The sequence below is a fragment of the Melanerpes formicivorus genome, unplaced genomic scaffold, assembly GCF_026170545.1.
Source record: "Melanerpes formicivorus ecotype bairdi unplaced genomic scaffold, bMelFor1.0.p_v2 SCAF_72, whole genome shotgun sequence".
Lineage (NCBI taxonomy): Eukaryota > Metazoa > Chordata > Aves > Piciformes > Picidae > Melanerpes > Melanerpes formicivorus.
Window position 1 is genome coordinate 1,663,183 of NW_027142424.1, and position 19,523 is coordinate 1,682,705.

Here is a 19,523-nt window from a genome sequence, read left to right on the forward strand (position 1 = left end):
TAGACTGATGGGAAACAGGGAACCTCACATGATGGTGCCCCTAAGAGGTACTGAGAGAGAAGAAGGGGCAATTTTTCTCTGAAATTCCTTTTTTTTTCCCCCACACACATACTGTGGTATTGTGAACCTTTTGCTGCACACCCTCTGGCATCCTCATAAGGACACAGATAAACTTGGAGGTAGGGGGTTTGAAGGGACATACCTGCTTGTTCCCAAGTCCTTTGGGAATAAGACCCCCCAAGAGGTGACAGGATTCCTCCCAGGAGGTGATGGAGCAGCAGACATGGAAGGGGAAGCAAGAAAGGGGAGATCGCTCGGGAAGGAGAGGAGCAGGCAAACCAAGGGTGACCAAAGGTGCCAGGAAGGGAGAAACTACCCTGTGGGGCACTTGAGGCACCAGAGGTACCAGTCCTTGAGGGCACTTTCAGAGAGGCCCTGACTAGCCATGAAGGTGCGGCTGAAGCGGGACCCTGAGGAGTGGGGCACTGGGGAAGCAGTGAGGAGCCTTTGGGTTAAGCGAAGTGGGGAGCTGCGGGAAGCACCCACTGCGTGACGGGACGAGGTCCTGAGGGGTCGCGGTCCTGGGTGGGAGCGGGGTTGAGGCGCTGAGGGCATCGATCCTCGGTGCAGATGGGGGCAGCCCCAGGGGAAGCAGGACCGAGGGGCCTAGGGGAAAAGCCCCCGAGAGGAACGGGTCTGCGGCGATCTCCGCTCAGCACGGTGCGAGGCGCTGCACGACCGCCCCTCACTGCGCGGGAGCGGCGCGTGGGGAGCCGCCCTTGCGGGGCGGGCTACCGGGGGGCGTCTCCCGAGCCCGCGGGGAGGCACCGGGGGGCGCCGGGAGGGCGGGCCGGCCCAGCGCGGGAGGGGCGCGGCGGGGGGCGGGGCCCCGCGGGGCCGGGAGGGGGCAGGCTGTATTGTTCCCCGCGCGGTGCATGCCGGTCCCGCCTCAGCCCCCAACATGGCGTCGCGCTGTCACCTGTGTGTGTGAGGAGCGAGCGGGACGTGGTGGCTGCGGGCGGGCACGGCGGCTCCCGGAGGTCCCCGCTCCGCTGGCGCCGCGGTGGCAACGCGCCGCTCCTCGCTGCTCCCCACAGCTCTCCGGCTGTCCGGCACCCAGACCGCTGGGGACCCCCCTGCCCCCACCCTGCCCCCGCCATGGGGGGGTAGCGGGAGCCGCCTCGCCTCAGCCCTGCGGAGTCCCCCCGCCCTCCGCATCATGGGGTCCCCGGCGGGTGCCTCGGCGGCGGCGGCCACCGACTCGGCCCAGTGGCTGTCGGTGAAGGAGGAGACCATCTTCCTGCACGACGGGCTGATCCGGGTCACCGACCTGGCTGAGCTGCCCAGCGAGATCATTGGGGTGGCCGAGCCTGGAGACACGGAGCTGGAGGTGAGGAGGGCCCGCGGCCCCCCGAGCTGAGGGGAGGGGCGAGAGGAGGGGGATGAGGAAAAGGAGCATGCCCTCAGGGCAGGAAAGACAGTGGCAGTGGGGGCCTGAGGCGAGGAGGATGTTGTGGGGGAGAAGCAGGGAGAATGACTAGGGGAGGATGGAGAATGGTGGATGCGGATGCAGGGGGAACGATCTGTCGTCTGGGGGCAGCCTGCTTGTCTTCAGTCAATATGATTTGTTTCAAACCGTGATGAAAGTGGAGCTGGGCAGGAGGGTGGCGAGGCGCTAATGAAGATGGAGGGCGAAATATTGGTGCTAGCTCCTTGTTTTGAACCAGCGGGGTTGGGAAACGCGAACCACCCTCCGGTGTTTCAATGTGGCCTTTGGCTCGTTCGTTTTTATTTATGGCTTTGTGTCTTTTTGTTTTTACTTTTCAGACGATTTGTGATTAATCAGCCTCATAATAAGATACTTGTGGTGTCTAGGTGGTTGAGGCTGTTGACAGCGAGCATTACTGAAGAGCCGGGGGGGGGGGGGGGGGGGGAGGGCAAGCAGCTGAGGTTTTTTCCTTCCAGCTTTTTACCTGCTCAGAACTGCTGGTGGTTTTGGCTGCAGGCGGATGGCACGGCTGTTTTAGCCGAGGAGGAGACGGTGAGCACGGATTGTAGGTTGCATCTATTTTGTAGACTGCATTCCCCCCCACTCCCCCGTGTGCCTCCCTTCTCTTCTTTCACCCCGCCCTCTTCTCCAGCAGTGTGGCTTGCAATGACACAGGGTCTTTGTCAGAGGAGCTGAGTGGTGTGAGCCGAGAGGGGATGGTTCAGCAGAAGCTTTATCTCTCTGCCGTGTTAGGTCACAAGCGTTTAGGCCGCAAAACCCTTCAGCGAGGCTTCGGTTGCTGACTCCGGGTGTTGCTACCAACCTATGAGCCAGCCTAGCACTTGTGACAGCATCATGGTTCACCTTGTGATGTGAAGGCTTTGTGGTGTGTAGAAAAACTTCTCACAGCATTATCTAAGGAGAGATATTTTTTTGCTGAGTGTGGGGGTTGTTTTTTCCCCCCCTCTGTGTGATGTGACACCGGGGGTTGGGGTGGGAACGTTTGCTTGCTCCCATGAAATGGACGTTGGCAAATACTACATGAATAAGGAAAGAGAGACTTTTAAGGTGGAGGACTTATGTCTAGGTGTATAAACAGAATGATTATCTGTTGTCATCAGAGTCCACTCTGGCCTTCAATCCAGCTTGTGTGCAGGAAAATATTCCCATACCATTGCATAGTTCTAGAAACACCATTGAGCCCAATAACTGCCTTAGAAAAAGACATGCCCCCATAGCACTATTTATATTGTATCATAATAAAGGAGGATATAATTTAAAAAACACCCCAAAACCTCACCCAAACCGTATTTGCAAGCCAGGCCAGCCCATGGGGTGGGGGTGGGGGTTGGAACTGGATAATCCTTGAGGACCCTTCCAACCCTAACGATTCTATGATTCTATATTCCAGCATGAAACTTGACACACAGCTTCACCTGACAATCACTTCACCTCAGGAGAATTTCATTTTTAGGGATGTCTCTGAAACTCTACTTGTTTGGGGGGAGATAGGGATGGAATGAGTATCACAGAGTCTTACTGTGTCTTGGCCTTTATGACATTCCCCTGCTGGGTGTTCCAGCAATCCAGTGCCACAGATTCACATATGTATTTCCTGTTCCAGAGATCTCCTTCCCCCCCTCCACCCCCTCCTGTTGTGCATGTCTGCAGTGTGAAACTTTAAAATAAATAAATAAAGGCAACTTTTTGCTATGGTTCATACTCAGACCTATAATCTTAAGTGGCAGAATATGAAAGCCTTTTCTTTCTTTCAGCTAAAATAATCGATGGCTGCACGTGATTTATTTCTGTGTGAAATGCTTTGTGGCTTTTGGGTAGCAAGTTAGAATTTCAGGTGGTGCAAATGTAAGTTGTTTAGCTCAGAACTTTTCTCTGCCTTTTTGTTTGGGTTTTTTTCAATATCTTGGGGTGTTTGGGTGGGTTTTTTTTGTAAGTAAAGGGCTACCTTAGTAAACTGGAAGGGCTTGGAGGAGCCATTTTGTGGAAATAGGTGCATGCATCTTGTTGGAAGTGTGGCCATGCAATCGAGTAACACGCTGAGCAGCTCATTTGCACTGTTTCTACTCCCACTTGCAAAGTAATAAATAACATTTGAAACTGGTCCAAAGAGAAATCTCTTGGGATGTATTATTGGGCAAGGGTAGGAGATGCTGCAGCTGCTGCTTTGATTAGTAAACTTCTTTAATCCACTCCTTGTGCTTCATCAGTGCCGCTCAGAACCCTGACTGGATTTCTGATGTGACATGCTTAATTAAAAAATATGGAACTTAAATGGGTAGGCCTGGGGAGGGGTCTGTTCTGCTTAAATGTCCCTTGTGAGAGCTTATTGGTGAGCTGTGTGTTGGGATGAGTGCCTTTTGTCCTTCTGTTCAAAGCTTTTTGCCTATTTATAAAAAGAAAAGCAGGAAAATTGTTAGAGTGCTGGTATTGTGTTGAGAAGGGATTATGAAAATGTGTTACTTTGGGGTGGGTTTTTTTGACTCCCATACAACTTTTACTTTTTAATATGTTTATACCTCTGTGTGTCTATGTATATATTAATTTTTCTCCTTGCTGGTAGGTTGGGAAAGTATTAAGCTTCTCTTTCATGTGAGGATAACTTGTTCTAGGAGTGTTTTTAGGTTTACAGAGTATGGAGGGGGGTTGTTTTGTGTTTATTCTTTGTGATGTATGCCAACTTCTTAGGCTTTCTCTCAGCCTATTTACAAAGGAAATGTATTCCCCAAAAAAGAAAGAGGAGATTTTTTTCCTTTTATTTGATAGAATTTTATAGCTGTGTGTATAGAAGAACTTCTCCTGGTATGAGCTTCCTAACATAATCTTCTAGTCAGAAGAGACCTAGCTTAGTTAGCCATTATGCCAGCCTTTGCACCCTTCCTTCAAAGGTTTTCGCAGACAGAAATGACTTTCAAAGTGCAAAGTCTTCAGCTTCTTGGAGACAACCTTATGTGACGAACAGCTGAAGCTGTTGCCATGACACTTTGTCCAATCTCTGCCCTGGATGTCAATGCCCGCACAGGAGGGACAGCTTAATGGAAGATGAGCTGCTCTTTAATGTGCCACAATGGAAACTGCAGCGCTTCCAGAATCCTCTCAGTCAAACATCTTTCACAGAGACAATAACCCCTGGGTGCGAGGCAGGAGGTATGTCTGTAGGCAGAGAGCCCTTGAAGCATGTAGTTTTAATCTGCCAGTAGGCCAGAGTCAACATGCTGAGACTAAGTAGAATTCAGGCAATATAAATTGTTGTGTTAACCCTTAGTAACCTCATAAGAAGGACATTGCTGAGCAGTGGTTGTTCCTCTCAACTGCCACATGGCCATCAGATGGCCCAAAGCGTGCGCTTGTCCCCGGACAGTTTGGTTGACACATCACCATTGCAGTCCTTCCATTTGAGGAGGCCTTCTGGCTGATCTTCAGCTTTGTGGTTGGTGTTTTCATTAGTTTTGAATCTGCAGGATCAGCAGTTTTCCAGCTAACTAGTGATAGGCTTAGTTATGTTCTTTTTCACAAGGAAATAGGTGGGAAGAAAGATAAGTCTTCAATATATAGCTACACTATAAAGCGGAGCAACCTTGTGTGTCACTCCATGTAACTGGAAGCACTCTCTGTTTTACATAACAGCCTAACAGTCCTTTAGATATTTGTTCTTGCTGCTCTCCTGCATAGCCTGGAAAAGTTCTAAAGACCTGATTTTTATTTTTTTTTCTCCCTCTTTGATATATTTTTAACATGAAGCTAGATTCATAGCTCCTACCTCAGTAGCTGTCTGGACCATGCATATATCTGTCCCCATCTGATGTTTTGACTCTTGTCACACTCTGTTGTTGGAGAATAAAGTATGAGATGCCAGTGGGCAGCTGTCACTTTGCACTGCAGATATATTATTTACACTTACTTGATTAAAAAACATAAGGTGGTGTCCCTTTGTTTCCCTGTCAGCATGGTCTGGGCTTTTCCAGACCAGTGAGCAACTGGAGTTCAGTGCTATTGTAACAGCCTATGCCAGTCCTGTGCCTACCTTGTGTTTTCTGTTGAAATGATTTTGACCTGAAGGCACCTGCTAAACTTGAGGCTTTCACCCATTTTCCTCATGGACTAGAAGAAACATTTTGTCACTTTTCCCTCATTGCTGAAGGATGGAGTAGTTCTCTGTAATTATCTAGGTCAGTGCTTCCCAAATCTTCCAGGTTGTGACCTTACATCCATCTACAAGCTTCACTTCTGTCAAGATAAAAATCCCTAATGCCCGTGTAAACAATTAATTGACTTGTTACTAAGTGGATGACCTCTTTTGGGGTTACAACCTCTAGCATGGCACCTGCTGTTCCAGCATGTCAGGCTTGTGAGTCCCCTAGTCCTGCCTTTTGCATCCCTTTCCACTTCAAATACTCTTTGAGAGTTTGTAGCCTTCAGAGTAGCGCCAGATGAGCAAGTTCTTCAATTTGAGTCACTACAGGAAAGTAACCTCCCAAATGTGAACCTTGGCTGCTACTTTTGCACAGGAGCTGATAGCATTCTTTCAGGCATTGCCTTGTTGGCAGGACTCTGAAATCTTCATCACTTTGCTTTTAAGCTCACTTTCATTAGATAATTGTTTAAACCACCAATGTTGTCCCATGTGATCTCTCCATCAGAGTTGCTGGTATCATCAGTTGTCATAGAAGGACCTGTTTGAATTTGTTCAATTTTATACCATGCACTATCCTGCCTTGGGGGTTGGTTTTTTTATTTTCAAAGCCACCTTTTATTTATCCTTGGAGAGAAACAGTAGAAAGCTTCTTCTAAAGGATGGTTTTGGAAATGTGTGTGCAGCGGGACTAGAGACGCTGTCCCTTGTACTTGGCACTGGTGAGGCCACGTCTTGAATAGTGGGTTTTAGTTTAGGGCCCTTACTCTGAAAAGGACATTGAGGGGCTGGAGCAGGTCCAGAGAAGGGCAATGAAGCTGGTGAAGAGTCTAGAGCACAAGTCTTGTGAGGGAACTGGAGTTGTTTAGCCTGGAGAAAAGGAGGCAGGCAGGAGATCTGGCTCTCGGGAAGGAAGTTTGAGCCAAGTAGGGGTTGCTTTCTTCTCCCAAGGAACAAACAATAGGGCAAGAGGAAACGGCCCCAAGGTGAACCAGGGGAGATTAAGGGAGGACAGGAGGAACAATTTTTTCCTCAAAAAGGTTGCCAAGTACTGGAGCAGGTTGCCCAGGCCAGTGGTGGAGCCACCAGAGGTGGTGCTGAGTGACATGGTTTAGTGGTGGACATGGTAGTGTAGGGTTAATGATTGGACTCAATGACCTTAAAGGTCTTTTCCAGCCTAAAGGCTTCTGTTTCCCAAGTACAGTTCTTCCTACCAGTTGCAGCTGGTCTGCACTCTCAGGTATTTAAATGACAGAGATTTTTTTCTTTACCTTTTGCAGACATTTTTATCTCCTCCTTAAGTGAGAGCCAAAGAAATCTTTTCATAAACAAATACAGAAACAATACATTTCTTTGTGTGTGTTTACAGCTTGCCTGTACCCTGCCATTGATCTCAGGTACCAAGGTTATTTGGTAAACTTGCACAATTATCAAAATGAATTGTTTGGTAGAGTATTGTGTGTGCAGTCAGAGAGAGAGAAAGAGATTTCTTAGTGCTCGTTTCTGAGCGGGTAATTAGATTTCTAATGTTTTCACGGGGGAAAGCAGCTCATGCTTTTAGCTGAGCTGTTAAAAAGCTGTGCTGCTCTGTACAGGATTCTGAATCAGTAGAGGCTTTCAACAAGGTGATACCATTAAGATTTCCTAGAGCAGAAAAACATCAGAACAATTGTGAAACTTGTAGTTTTCAACTGCAGCACTTGAAGCATGCAGCAGCTGCGCAGTGTCAATACCTAAACCATCAGGATGATGATGATGATGTTTGCAGGTATTTATTTTGCAAGCACACAGATGTGTATGTATAAAGAAAAAAGAAAGCCTTGTAGAGGGGTTAGAAAAATGTTTTAAAAGACATCAAGGCAGTGTTTGCACTAAGACAGCTTCCTGCTGTGGGCCTGCAGAAAGTGCTGTAAACAGAAATGTTGTTATCCACCAGAGCAACAGAAGTGGAAGACTGGGAGTGTGTATACGGTGTTTATGGGACCAGTTTTAAGCTCTGGTATGTATTTCAGTTTCCAGGGTATCTTTAAAACTGTTGCCTCTGGTGTTGCTTTTATACAATAATCCATAAATGCTGTGATTCAGTCTTTTTTTTGTATGATTTTATTTGTGTTTCCAGAGACAAAGTAACCAAGTAAATAAGTGGTGCTCCATATATGTCAACTCTGTGCTACAGGAGGAATCATGAAATCGTAGAATGGTTTGGGTGCAAAGGGGCTTTTAAAAAGGATGTTGACTTGCTGGAATGAGTCCAGAGAAGAGCAACAAAGTTGGTGAGGGGTCTGGAACACAAGCCCTATGAGGAAAGACTGAGGGAGCTGGGATTGCTTAGCCTGGAGAAGAGGAGACTCAGGGGTGACCTTATCGCTCTCTACAACTACCTGAAGGGAGGTTGTAGACAGGCGGAGGTTGGTCTCTTCTCCCAGGCAGCCAATACCAGAACAAGAGGACACAGTCTCAGGCTGTGCCAGGGGAGGTTTAGGTTGGATGTTAGGAAGAAGTTCTATACAGAAAGAGTGATTGCCCATTGGAATGGGCTGCCCAAGGGGGTGGTGGAGTTGCCGTCCTTGGAGGTTTTCAGGAGGAGACTTGATGGGGTGCTTGGTGCCATGGGTTAGTTGTTTAGGTGGGTTGGATTGGTTGATGGGTTGGACGCAATGATCTTGAAGGTCTCTTCCAACCTGGTTTGGTTTATTCTAAATAATAAAAGTCATCTAGTCCAACCTCTCTGCAGTAAGTAGGGCCATCCCCAACTGGATCAGGTTGCTCAGGCCCAGCAAACCTAACCTTGAATGTCTCCAGGGGTAGGGCCTCCACTACCTCTCTGGCCAACCTCTTCCAGTATTCTACTGCCTACAGAATAAAGACCTTCTTACTGTCCAATCTAAATATACCCTTTGAGCTCTGAAGTGGTGTTGAAAGTAATTTGGTTATAGTTTTGAATGCCTCTTCCTTATTATTCTGAGGTGGTTTTTGCTTTGCTGTATGGTTTGCTCCTCCTTTGAGATGGCAATACTACTTGTTTAATACTCAGGGGGGTATTATAAGTCTAATTGATACTGGTAAATGTACCACCACCTTCAAGAAGCTCTTATCCTTATGTGTGGAGCTCAGCCAATTTAATTATGTTGAGAAAGAATTAAATGCTGTTCTGGAGATTTAAAGGCTTTCACTTGCAGTATGTAACTTTAGGGGAAAATACACCTTTGAACAGCTTCATTGCTCATCAGTTGCCCATGTAGTGGAAATTAAAACCAATCAATGAAACCTTCATATTCATCCCAAAATGGTTAAGTTGGGAGAGTGACTGCAAATAGTCTTTTCACCTCTGCCACTAGCCACGCATTTTCTTTTCCATTCTACCTTCTGTTCCACACCAAGGAATTGGTCTAAAGCAAAAAAAAAATGAACTTCAAAAACCACAACCAAACAAAAATCACCTCACAGCCACTGCTGCCAGGGAGAGGATGAGGAGGCAGGAATTTTAGGCAGAGGAGAAAGCTGCCTTTTAGCAGCTTTAAATTTACTTTATGTGGTCCTAGAATCCTGGGCTAAAATTCCTCATGTAGATGACTGTGTCTTAATTGTAGTACATCCAGTATTTACTATCAGTCTTGATTATATTTAAATGCCACTGACTGCTTTCTGGAGCAGTATTGGGAAAAAGATTGTTAATTGGGGAGAAGTATCTGGTTATGGTGGTGTAGTAGGATGAAACAAAGCAAGAACTGGAACTTTCTACCATTTCCTAAGTAAATTGATTTAAAGTATTAAGGGAAGAAGATTTAAAGACAAAACACTGCAAAGTTAAAATACTGACAGTTGAACTTTTGACTAACACACTTTTTCATTCAGTGTAACTTCAGGCTGTTAAGTGTGGGACTTTAAAAAGGAAAACTTTGAGTGTCAAAAAACACCTTTGCAATTAGAAATAGACAAAGTTGGAAGGTATGTAATGCCTCTTACTCAGCACTGATGAGCATGCACCTTGAGGGCCACGTGGATGATCAGAGGGCTGGAACTCCTCTCCTATGAGGACAGACTGAAGGAGTTGGGGCTGTGCAGTCTTGAGAAGAGAAGGCTCCGAGGTGACCTTATTGTGGCCTTCCAGAATCTGAAGGGGACCTACAAGAAAGCTGGGGAGGGACTTCTCAGGATATCATGTAGTGATAGGACTAGGGGGAATGGAATGAAGCTGGAGGTGGGGAGATTCAGGCTGGATGTGAGGAGGAAGCTCTTCACCATGAGAGTGGTGAAGCCCTGGAATGGGTTGTCCAGGGAGGTGGTTGAGCACACTCTTGGTTGAGTGTGGGGTGTCCCTGCCCATGGTGGTCCCTTCCAACCCTGACTGATTCTATGATTCTAAATGTTTCAGTTTTGGGACCTTCACTACAAGAAGGACATTGAGGTGCTAGAGCATGTCCAGAGAAAGGTAACTAAAGCTGGTGAAGGGTCTGGCAAACAGGTCTGGCGAGGAGCTGTGAAGGGAGAGGTTTATTGACTGGTTCAGGTGACTGCTGCTGCTGTGCTGGCTTTTGGTGCTCTGCTTCTGAGACCTCCCCAGGTGTTGTAAATGGTGAAACAAGAGGCCCAAATACCAACAAAAGGCTGCTGGAAATCAGTCCTAAATCAGAGTGTAAATACTGAGGCATCAAGGGGGCAGGGGGAAAAGAGATTTTTACCTCCTTCTTGCTGGATGAGGAATAGTTGTTCAGCAGGGTAATGGAGAAGACAGATGTGTGTGCAGGGAAATGAATCGGTCCTTAGTTTAACCAAGAGAACAGGCAGATCCTCTGCATAGGAGGAGAATAAACTAATTTAGAGGTGAAGGACTACATTTTGCTGGAGGATTTTGAAAGGGAAATTTAGCAGAGTGCACCAGGTTTTGTAGCCTGAAGAAACCCTCCTTACTAGGTGTGCCCTTGGGCAAAAGGTGTTCAGAATGACAGCCTCTGACAGGCATGTGCAGGGTAAATGATAGGGAAGACCTTTGTGGTTCAGCCTTAGTGTAAAATCATTTTAGCACTGATTTTCTACTTCCTTTCCTCACCTGTGCCTTTTATAAACACTTGGTCCTTGTATTTCCTGTTTCAGAGTTTGTGAGTAAATGTGGTGGTTTGTTTTTTGTCTTGTATTTTATTTTAACTTGCTTTGGCTTCACATAGCTGTAGGATAACAAGTGTTGCCTGAGGATATGAGAAAACCATAACCAGTGTGCTGAGGAAACCTTGGCAAGGGCTGCAGTTCCTTTGTGAAGTCTGTAGACTTCACAAAGCAGCAGAGACAGCATGGAGCAGATGAAGCTCTCTCGTTGGTGTTGGGTTAGTAAGAGGTGTGTTTTGCTAACCAGTGAGAACCAGAATGGTTCTGTGGCGTAAAGCAAGATCCTGGGAGCGTGTCTGAGCTCTGACAGCTCCCAAGTGGTTTGGCATGGGCTGTCACTGTGAAAAATTTGGTCTTGAAGCTCCTTTTTGGAGGTAGCTGTGCATACTTGATCTCTAATCAGTAAAGTCTCCTTGGAGGGAAATGGACTTTGACAGCATTTTCTGTGGACTCCAGTATGACCTTACACCTTTCTCCCACTACCCTGTTACTTTTCTGGAAGTGCAAATGCCTGCATCAACCTTCAAATGATGCTGAATGGTCAAGTTTCTTCACTGGTTCCATAAGCTGTCTATGAAAGCTGGATGATGTAAACTGTTTTTCAAATCTCTGAGTCCAATTCTGGAACTGTCACAGACTCATACAATGGTTTGAGTTGAAAGGGGCCTTAAAGATCATTTAATTCCAACCTCCATGCCATGGGCAAGGGCACCTGCTACTAGATCCAGTTGCTCAGGGCCCCATCCAACCTGGCTTTGAACACTTCCAGAGTTGGAGCCACCACAACTTCACTGGGCAACCTGTTCCAGTGCCTCACCACCTTCATGGGAAGAATGTCTTTTAATGTCTAATCTAAATCCAGCTTCTTCCATTTTTAAGCCATCACCCCTCATCCTGTCACTCCATGTCAAGAGTCCCTCCCCAGCTCTCCTGTAGCCCCCTTCAAATACTGGAAGGCTGCTTTGAGGTCTCCATCTCTCTCAGCTCCAGCTCTCTCAGCCTGTCCTCATAGGGGAGGTGCTCTAGCCCTCTGATCATCTTCCTGGCCTCCTTGGGACCTGCTCTAACAGTTTTATGTCCTCCTTGTGTTGAGGGCTCCCAAGCTGGACACAGCACTCCAAGTGCAGTCTCTCCTTCACATATCATTAACCCAAATTAGTGCCAATTTCCTTTATGAAAGACTTCAAGCAGAACACTCTTAACCTTTCCAGACAGATCAGGTTTATATGCTTATTTGGTACAGTTTGTTTGCTTCGTGTGAGGCAGTACAAAGCTTGAGGTAACATAGTGGTATGGTTATAGTTTAGGTGGGTGCAACTGAAATACAACCTGGCATGGACTGGGGGGTTCCACTGTGTTTAGAAGAAGGGGAGAAGGCTTTAGCCAGCTCCTCTCTGCCATCTGAGTATCAGCTAAAAGGAAGAGCTGACAAAGCGTACCGCAGCTTGTCTTTTGTGGTGTCTTTGTTATTAGCCTAGCCAAAGACCATAGCTCTATTTTCCTTAGCATTTTAACTCTCAAGATGAAAACACTCACTACTTTTCCCTCCATTTCTGCTCTTTGATGTCACTTAGTTGATGATCCATCACTTAGTTTACTTCAAGAAAGCAACCTGCTGTCCAGAGTGATTGCAGCTCTAACAGGAAACAAACTTACTAGTTTGTGTCTTCCGTTGCCTCAAAAATATGAGAGAGTTGTTTTAAATGTATACTATGTGGTTAAGGGCTTAATAGTCTTAATCTCTTTGAAGGAATTAATTAAAAGAGGTTCATTAGTTTTAAGCAGCTCAGTACTAACATCTATTCAAGTGTAACTACGATGTGAGTTACTTTAAAGTGAACTTTTCACCACTCTAACCATAAGTGTTCTACTGAACAGCAGTTTCATTGGCTCCAGGAAGGCTGTTTGTGGGAATGGCAGATGTGAGTTGTCCTGAAGCATTTTATCAAGCTACTCAAAATTCTGCAGTGGGATACAAACACTGATTTCATAGTCTGTGTTCCCATTGCCTGCACTTAAAAAGAACCCAACCAACCCTGTATGAAATCACCCACTGCATCTCTTAATCGTTCATGTTCCCCTTCCTTCCTTTATTTGTTTTTCAGTTACATGGAGGGCAGCTTTACAGTGGAAAGAGGGACCAAAAAGTGTGTGTTAGGGGGTGGAGGAGATTAAAGCAGTGTGGTGTGTGAGCAGAAGCTCTTTGAAGAGTGGATCTAAAATACCAGCAAATGCTTGGCTCTTTGCTGTCTGGCTCCATTTAGCCTGTATCTGGGGCTAACCTCTAGCATTTGTTCCATCACTTGATGACCTCTGCCCAGCAGAGAAGGGGAATTGGGAAGAGGAGAGGAGACCCACAGGTTGAAATGGAAATAGCTTTATTGAAACAACCAAACTGGTACCAGTGCCAATATAAAGTTATACTCAGCCCAGAAAAGGCTCAGCAGTCACACTAAACAGGATGGCAGTCCTTGAGAGCTGGAGAAGGAAGGGGAGTGACAGGTTGGACTCGATCTTTGAGGTCTCTTCCAACCTTTGTGATACTGTGATTAGGAGGAGGCTCCTCATCAAACTTTCCTCTTTATACTGAGCATAATGTTTAAGGTCTGGGGTACACCTGTAGCCAGCTCAGGTCACCTGCCCTGGCTGACTCCAAACTCATGGCACACGACTGGCCTGGCATTCTCTCCCACCAAACCCAGGACACTGTCCTTGATGTTGCCTTAAGTGATTTGATCTCAACTGTTGGTGTATGCTGCAGGGAGAAAAGTTTGTGAGTTCCTTTAGATTGTGAGTTCCTTTAAGTACCAGGCTGGGTACTAACCCCTAAATATGTTTCTTTCTGTCGTGGCTTACTTATGTTCTGCTGTTGCAGCTTTGTCTCCAGTTCCACTTAGAAGTGCCAAAAAGGCCCTTTTCTTCTGTCTGCAGTGGTGATAAGGAGGCTTCAGGTTTCTTAAACTGGAAGTATTTTGAGAAAGGTGTAGCTAAGTGCAATGTGATAAAATTCAGGGGAAGGCAGGGGGGAGAACAGGGGAAGGAGAATGCATAACAAAAGCCTTGGGTTAGAGAGCTGGTTGGCTGGTTTGTTTGTTTGTTTATTTGAGAAGCTCTAAAACTGGAACACGCACATTCTTACTGCAGAATATTGTTGACGTATTAGTTTCCATTGAAAGGCACTGAATTCAGCTCCTGGGACCTTCCACCCCCTCAGTCCTTTTGAAGTTCTTGGCAAAACTGCCTTGATTACAAAAAGAACCCCCAACCAACCAAACAGAAAAAGTCCTCCAGGGGAGGCAAATCTTTATTTTCAGAGATATTGATACGATGTTCAGTTTCAGGCCCCTCACTCCAAGGAGGACATTTTGGTACTGGAGTGGGTCCAGAGAAGGGCAGTGAGGTTGGTGAAGGGTCTGGAGAGCAGGTCTTGTGAAGAGCAGCTGAGGGAACTGGGTTGTTCAGCCTGAAGAAAGAGGCTGAGGGGAGACCTTCTGGCTCTGTGCAACTCCTTGAAGGGAGGTTGGAGGCAGGTGGGGGTCCATCTCTTCTCCCAAGGAACAAGCAGAAGGATGAGAGAAAATGGCCTCAAGTTGTACACAGGGAAGTTTAGGTTGGACATTAGAATAAACCTTCTTCTCTGCAAGGGTTCTCAAAGACTGGACCAGGCTGTGCAGGGCTGTGGTGGAAATCCCATTCCTGGAGGTGTTTAAAAGAGGCAGAGATGTGGTACTGGACAACATGGTTTAGCACCAGACTTGGTAGAGTTAGAGAATGGTTAGACTCAGTGATCTTAAAGGCCTTTCTAGTCAAAATGATTCTATGATTCTGTATGTAGTTTTCTTTACAATCTGTATTTTTGTTACTTCAGCATCACAACTGAGAGCTTAAAAACATGTGTCAGCACTCGCCAACCCCAGGCTTCAGTGACAATGCTGGTCCAAAAGTAATGGGCTCACTAGCACTTCCACACTCTTTGGTCTCCAGTATAGCTTTGTTCATGCCCAGAAAATGAAACAGTAGTGGAAGATAGCTGATCTAGAGATCATACTACAGCCATGTGATTTTATTTATGCCAGCCATACCCTGGGCTGCATCAAAAACAGTGTGGCCAGCAAGTCAAGGGAGGTGATTCTGCCCCTCTACTCTGTTTTTGTGAGACCCCACCTGGAGTTCTGTGTCCAGATTTGGAGTCCCCAGCAAATGAAGGACGTGGACCTGGTGGGAGAGGGTCCAGAGGAGGCCACAAAGATGAGCAGAGGGCAGGCTGAGGAAGTTGAGTCTGTTCGGCCTGAACTAGAGAAGGCTCCAGGGAGACCTTAAAATGCCCTTTCAGTACCTGAAGGGTACTGAATTTATAAGTACCTGAATTTATAAGGCCATGTGGTGACAGGACAAGAGGGAATGGTTTGAAACTAGAGCAGGGTAGTCATTGACTGGACATTAGGAAGAAGGTCTTTACTATGAGGGTGGTGAGACACTGGAAAGTGCTGCCCAGAGAAGTTATGGATATCTCATCCCTGGAGTGTTTTAAGACCAGGCTGTATGAGGCCTTGAGCAACCTGATCTGGTGGAAGGTGTCCCTGCCTATGGCATGGGGGTTGGAGCTAGATGACCTTTAAGGTCCTTCCAACTCAAGCCATTCTAAAGTCTCATCATCACCAGCCCCTTGAGAAAAAGACACACCCCCCAAATAAATACCACCTTTTGCCCTCCTTTCAGATCCTGTCGTTTGAGACGAAGAACCCGACGGAGCTGGCCGAGCGCTTGCGGTCGGTGTGCGGGAACCAGAGCAATGCCTACGCTCGGCTGCTGGAGTACAGACTGAACGCTCTGCGGGGACTCTGGAACGCCCAGCGCCAGCTAGCCTTGGAGGAGCAGCATGACCGGGAGAGCTCGGGGGATGAGGAAGCACTGGCCTTGCTCAAGCGTCAGGGCTTGTTACAGCAGCCTGAGCAGGCGCCCTTCACTTCCCGAATGGGGCTTCTCTTGGTCTTTCCCCTCATCCAGTCTCAAAGTAGAACAGACCCTTCTCTCTGTAACATAACCGCTGAGGTGCTATTGAATTGCCTTCGAGACTGCCAGCCTTTGAGTTTGACTAAGGAACCAGCTGACTGTCTTAATGGGATCGAGTCTTTGCTGTGCTCCTGGCTGGAAGACACTTCTGCTTCAGGCCAACAGATTCCATACAAACAAAAAGAAAATGCTGCTGCAGCCCTAGTTGCCTTGGCTTGTGCAAGGTAAGGAAGCTCCCCTGAAATGACATCTTGTGATTGAGATTGGTAGTTTGTATTCAAACATGAGTATCCAAAGCAATGTGGCCATGCTGTTGATGCTAATTGTGGGTTTACCTTAGCCTTTTCCTTTCTGATCTTTAAATATTGGTTTGGAAAGGGTGAAACTGGTGAACCAAACATTTATCTTTTTATTTGGGCCTGTGTTTTGCATATATAAAACTAGAAGGATGTAGATAGGATCCTCTCTACAACTACCTGAAAGGAGGTTGAAGTGAGGTGTGGGGGTTGGTCTGAGATTGTGTCAGGGAAGGGTTAGGTTGGAGATAAGGAAAGATTTCTTCACTGAAAGTGGGAGTCAAGCATTGGAACAGGCTGCCCAGGGAGGTGGTGGAGTCACCATCCCTGGAGGTGTTCAAAAAGCATGTGGACATGGCACTTTGGGACCTGAGTTAGTGGGCATGGTGGTGTTGGGTTGATGGTGGGACTAGATGATCTTGGAATTGTGCTGGTTGGAAAATCCCTCTGAGATTCTATGAAGTGCCCCTTGTGCTTATTTAGGCTGGATGTTAGGAAGAAGTTCTTCATAGAAAGAGTTATTGGCCATTGGAATGGGCTGCCCAGGGAGGTGGTGGAGTTGCCATCATTGGAGGTGTTTAGGAAGAGACTGGATGGGGTGCTCAGTGCCATGGTTTAGTTGATTAGATAGTGTTGGATGATAGGTTGGACTCAATCTCAAAGGTATCTTCCAACTTGGTCTATCCTATTCTATTCTACTGCAGTGATATGTTCTAGGAATGGTTCCCAATGCTTTTAGCACAGAGGAAAATTTCCCTTTGTGCTGCCCCCTTCAGTCTTTTAGCTTACACACCATCATTCCGCTGTAGAACACATCACTGCCCAATGTCAGGGCAATTTCTTTCAGGTTTCCACATTGCCTGTGAAAAATCTGGAGTGACTTCTGCATTTTTGTTGCCAGTGAAGAGTTCAACCAGCGTAGGTTAACTGTCCTGTGCCCTGCATGGTTTTAGCATAGCTTTAGGTGCCTGGGCATGAGGTAGCCATAATTGCTGTTAATAAAGCTTAGTTTTTTTAGGGGATGGAGCTTGGGGAGAGGGGGAGGGCTGTACAAATAAGCTTCTGTGAAGCCATGTGAATGTGAGCCTCAGGTCACAAGTAGCCTTCTGAAAATCTTGGCCTTCACGTTTCTCAGATTGCAGCCTTGTCTGTCAAGTTTAATGCTGATTTAAGATGTTGGAAGTTCTCAGATGTCAATGATTTGCTTCAGAAAAAGCTTTATCCAGATGAAAACCACTTAATTTCTAGTGTACTTGTTCTAATGAAGTCAATGAGAAATTTACTGGATGTGGCAAACTCTTCTGCACCGTGACAACTGCCTTATCTGAAAGACACCGTACTTGAACACAGCTCAAATAAATTGGATTTGATAAACACCAGCTCACTGATTTTTATTTTATTCCCCCCCCCCGCCCCAGATGTCAATTTTCAGGGAGTGTGGGATGTTCTTTTGCAGCTGAGTTTGTGAAAGAGCTAAATTTCAAGTGCAGCTTCCCAACTGAAAGTTGATCTTGTATTTTCTTTGCAGCTCTGTCTTGCAGCATTCCCAGGGTTGTGATTTCCTCATGTGCCTTTTTTTTTTCTCCACCTCTGAAAGCCTTGCATTTTGCCTTTAAATATGTAATTTGTGTGCTGGGTCCCATTATGGAGAAAAAAAAGCCTTTTAAATCAGACTACTATTGAGATTCCTGCTTGCAATCTTGTGTGCTTCATATTGCTAAGAATAAAACAACAGGGCAAATACTGCTTTAAATAATTAATGGAGGTGCTTTGAAGTATTTGGTGTCAGTTTTCTCCAAGCTGAGGTTTACCAGTGAAAGCATGCAGCTGAAAATGATAGTGGGAGTGGGGGGAGAGCAGAAAACAGGGGTTGAGGTGAGGAGGAAAGTTAAAGAAATGAGACTGCCCATGTGTGACAGACAGCAAAAAGCTATATTCAGCAGTGGCACAGAGGAGATCTCTTCAATTGGTCAGCCATGCTTCTGAAGAAATCAATTCCTTACTGACTACTGAGATGTAGTCAAGGCTCTTAGATTTAGCCAGCCTATTATGCCTGAAAATAAAGCCACCACATCTTTCAGAAAATGACTGCTTTGTAATTCTCTGACCTTTAAAACAGAAACTAAGATCTATTTTTTTAGAGACCTCTTTATCTCTTAATTTCTACAAAACCCAGGCAATTTCCTCTATATCAAGGCACAGATTACAGAGCCTCTCCAAATAAAGCATTCAGCTTATGAATGAACAAGAATTACAATTGGAGTTACAAACTCCATATGGTTGTAAATGCCACAGGAAAATTTTAAAGCAGTACAGGGTGGGGTTGTGTTTTTTTTTAGGCAAGATTTAGAACAACTTCAATGTCAGTTTAATTTGGGTTTCAGAACTATCTAGTCCCTATATGCATTTAAATGCATTGCTTTTAGAAATGGAAAAGCTTCCAGATTTGTGTTGGGAGGCAGAAGTAATCAGTCTCTTGATAATAAATTAATTAGCTTGGTCTTTTCTGTTTTAGTGTAGAAAGCCATTTCTAGCTATGTCTGCGGCAGCTCTTGCTAATAGTTTGGCTCAGCCCCAGCAAGATCTGCAGATTGTATTTGAAGACTTGGAAATATGATTAATCAGCTTCAGGAAACACTGAAAGGAGCTGCCTGTAAGAGCTGCAAGACTGAAGGCATAGGGTTGCTTAGCCTGCCTTCACTGTACACACTGTGACACAGCCCATGGTTGCTGTTCATCCTGCCCACATGGTGCTTCGGCCATGTCCAAAAAACCAGCATGATTTAGGCCGGCAGTTCGCCAGCACTCCTCCTTTATGTTACCCTCTCTTCCTCCTTTCACATCCACCACAAAAGCATGAAAATCATCCAGAAAAGAAATGCAAATCAGGGAAAGAAGCTTGGTGGCATATCTTGGATATTCTCTCACTTTCTGCTGCTGGATATTATATTTGACGTCGCTGCTGTTGTCTGTGTGCATTCAGTCCTGGTTCAATAGACATCTTTAATTCATGTTTTTCTTATCCTTTTAGAGGGTCGCTGAAAACCTTTGTTCATACAGTGCATCTATTACAGAAACAGACTGATCTGGGGTCCCTGCCTGTGGCTGACGTCTTGTACAGGTTGGTAGTGACTTGTCTCATTGTGGCGCTTGGACATCAGCTCAGCGAGCGTTCAAGGGCAGTCACAGATGAATGTCTTTAAAGGTGATTAAAAGGCTTTAGAGTTATTGGAAGCTCTAAGAATGATCAAAATGTGGCCAGCTGCAGAAGGAAGACATTAGAAAGTCCAATCTAAAAGGATCTGCTAATTGTTTTGGGGGGTGTTAAGTCTTTAAGTATGGACGATTCCTTTACGGAGCTTACGAACTCTGGCAGAGAATGATTAATGACAAAGCTCTTCATCTCCACTTCTGATTTACCTGGGGTTTGCTGTCACTGTTTGCTAAACATCTTCCTTTATTTTCTGTTTGA

The 19,523-nt window shown here is 46.0% G+C and overlaps 1 protein-coding gene across 4 annotated transcripts in view; it reads left to right on the forward strand.

Annotated features, from left to right (window-relative positions):
- Nucleotides 1–966: 966 nt before the first annotated feature.
- The window catches only part of HECTD4 (HECT domain E3 ubiquitin protein ligase 4), a 95,316-nt gene continuing 76,759 nt past the window's right edge, over nt 967–19,523 (forward strand). For all 4 annotated transcript variants that reach the window (XM_068163366.1, XM_068163368.1, XM_068163367.1 and 1 more), the window contains exons 1-3: nt 967–1,390; nt 15,462–15,979; nt 19,083–19,172. In XM_068163366.1, the coding sequence (XP_068019467.1) occupies nt 1,220–1,390; nt 15,462–15,979; nt 19,083–19,172 (779 nt within the window). In that variant the 5' untranslated portion in view covers nt 967–1,219. The remainder of the gene's footprint in view (nt 1,391–15,461; nt 15,980–19,082; nt 19,173–19,523) is intronic.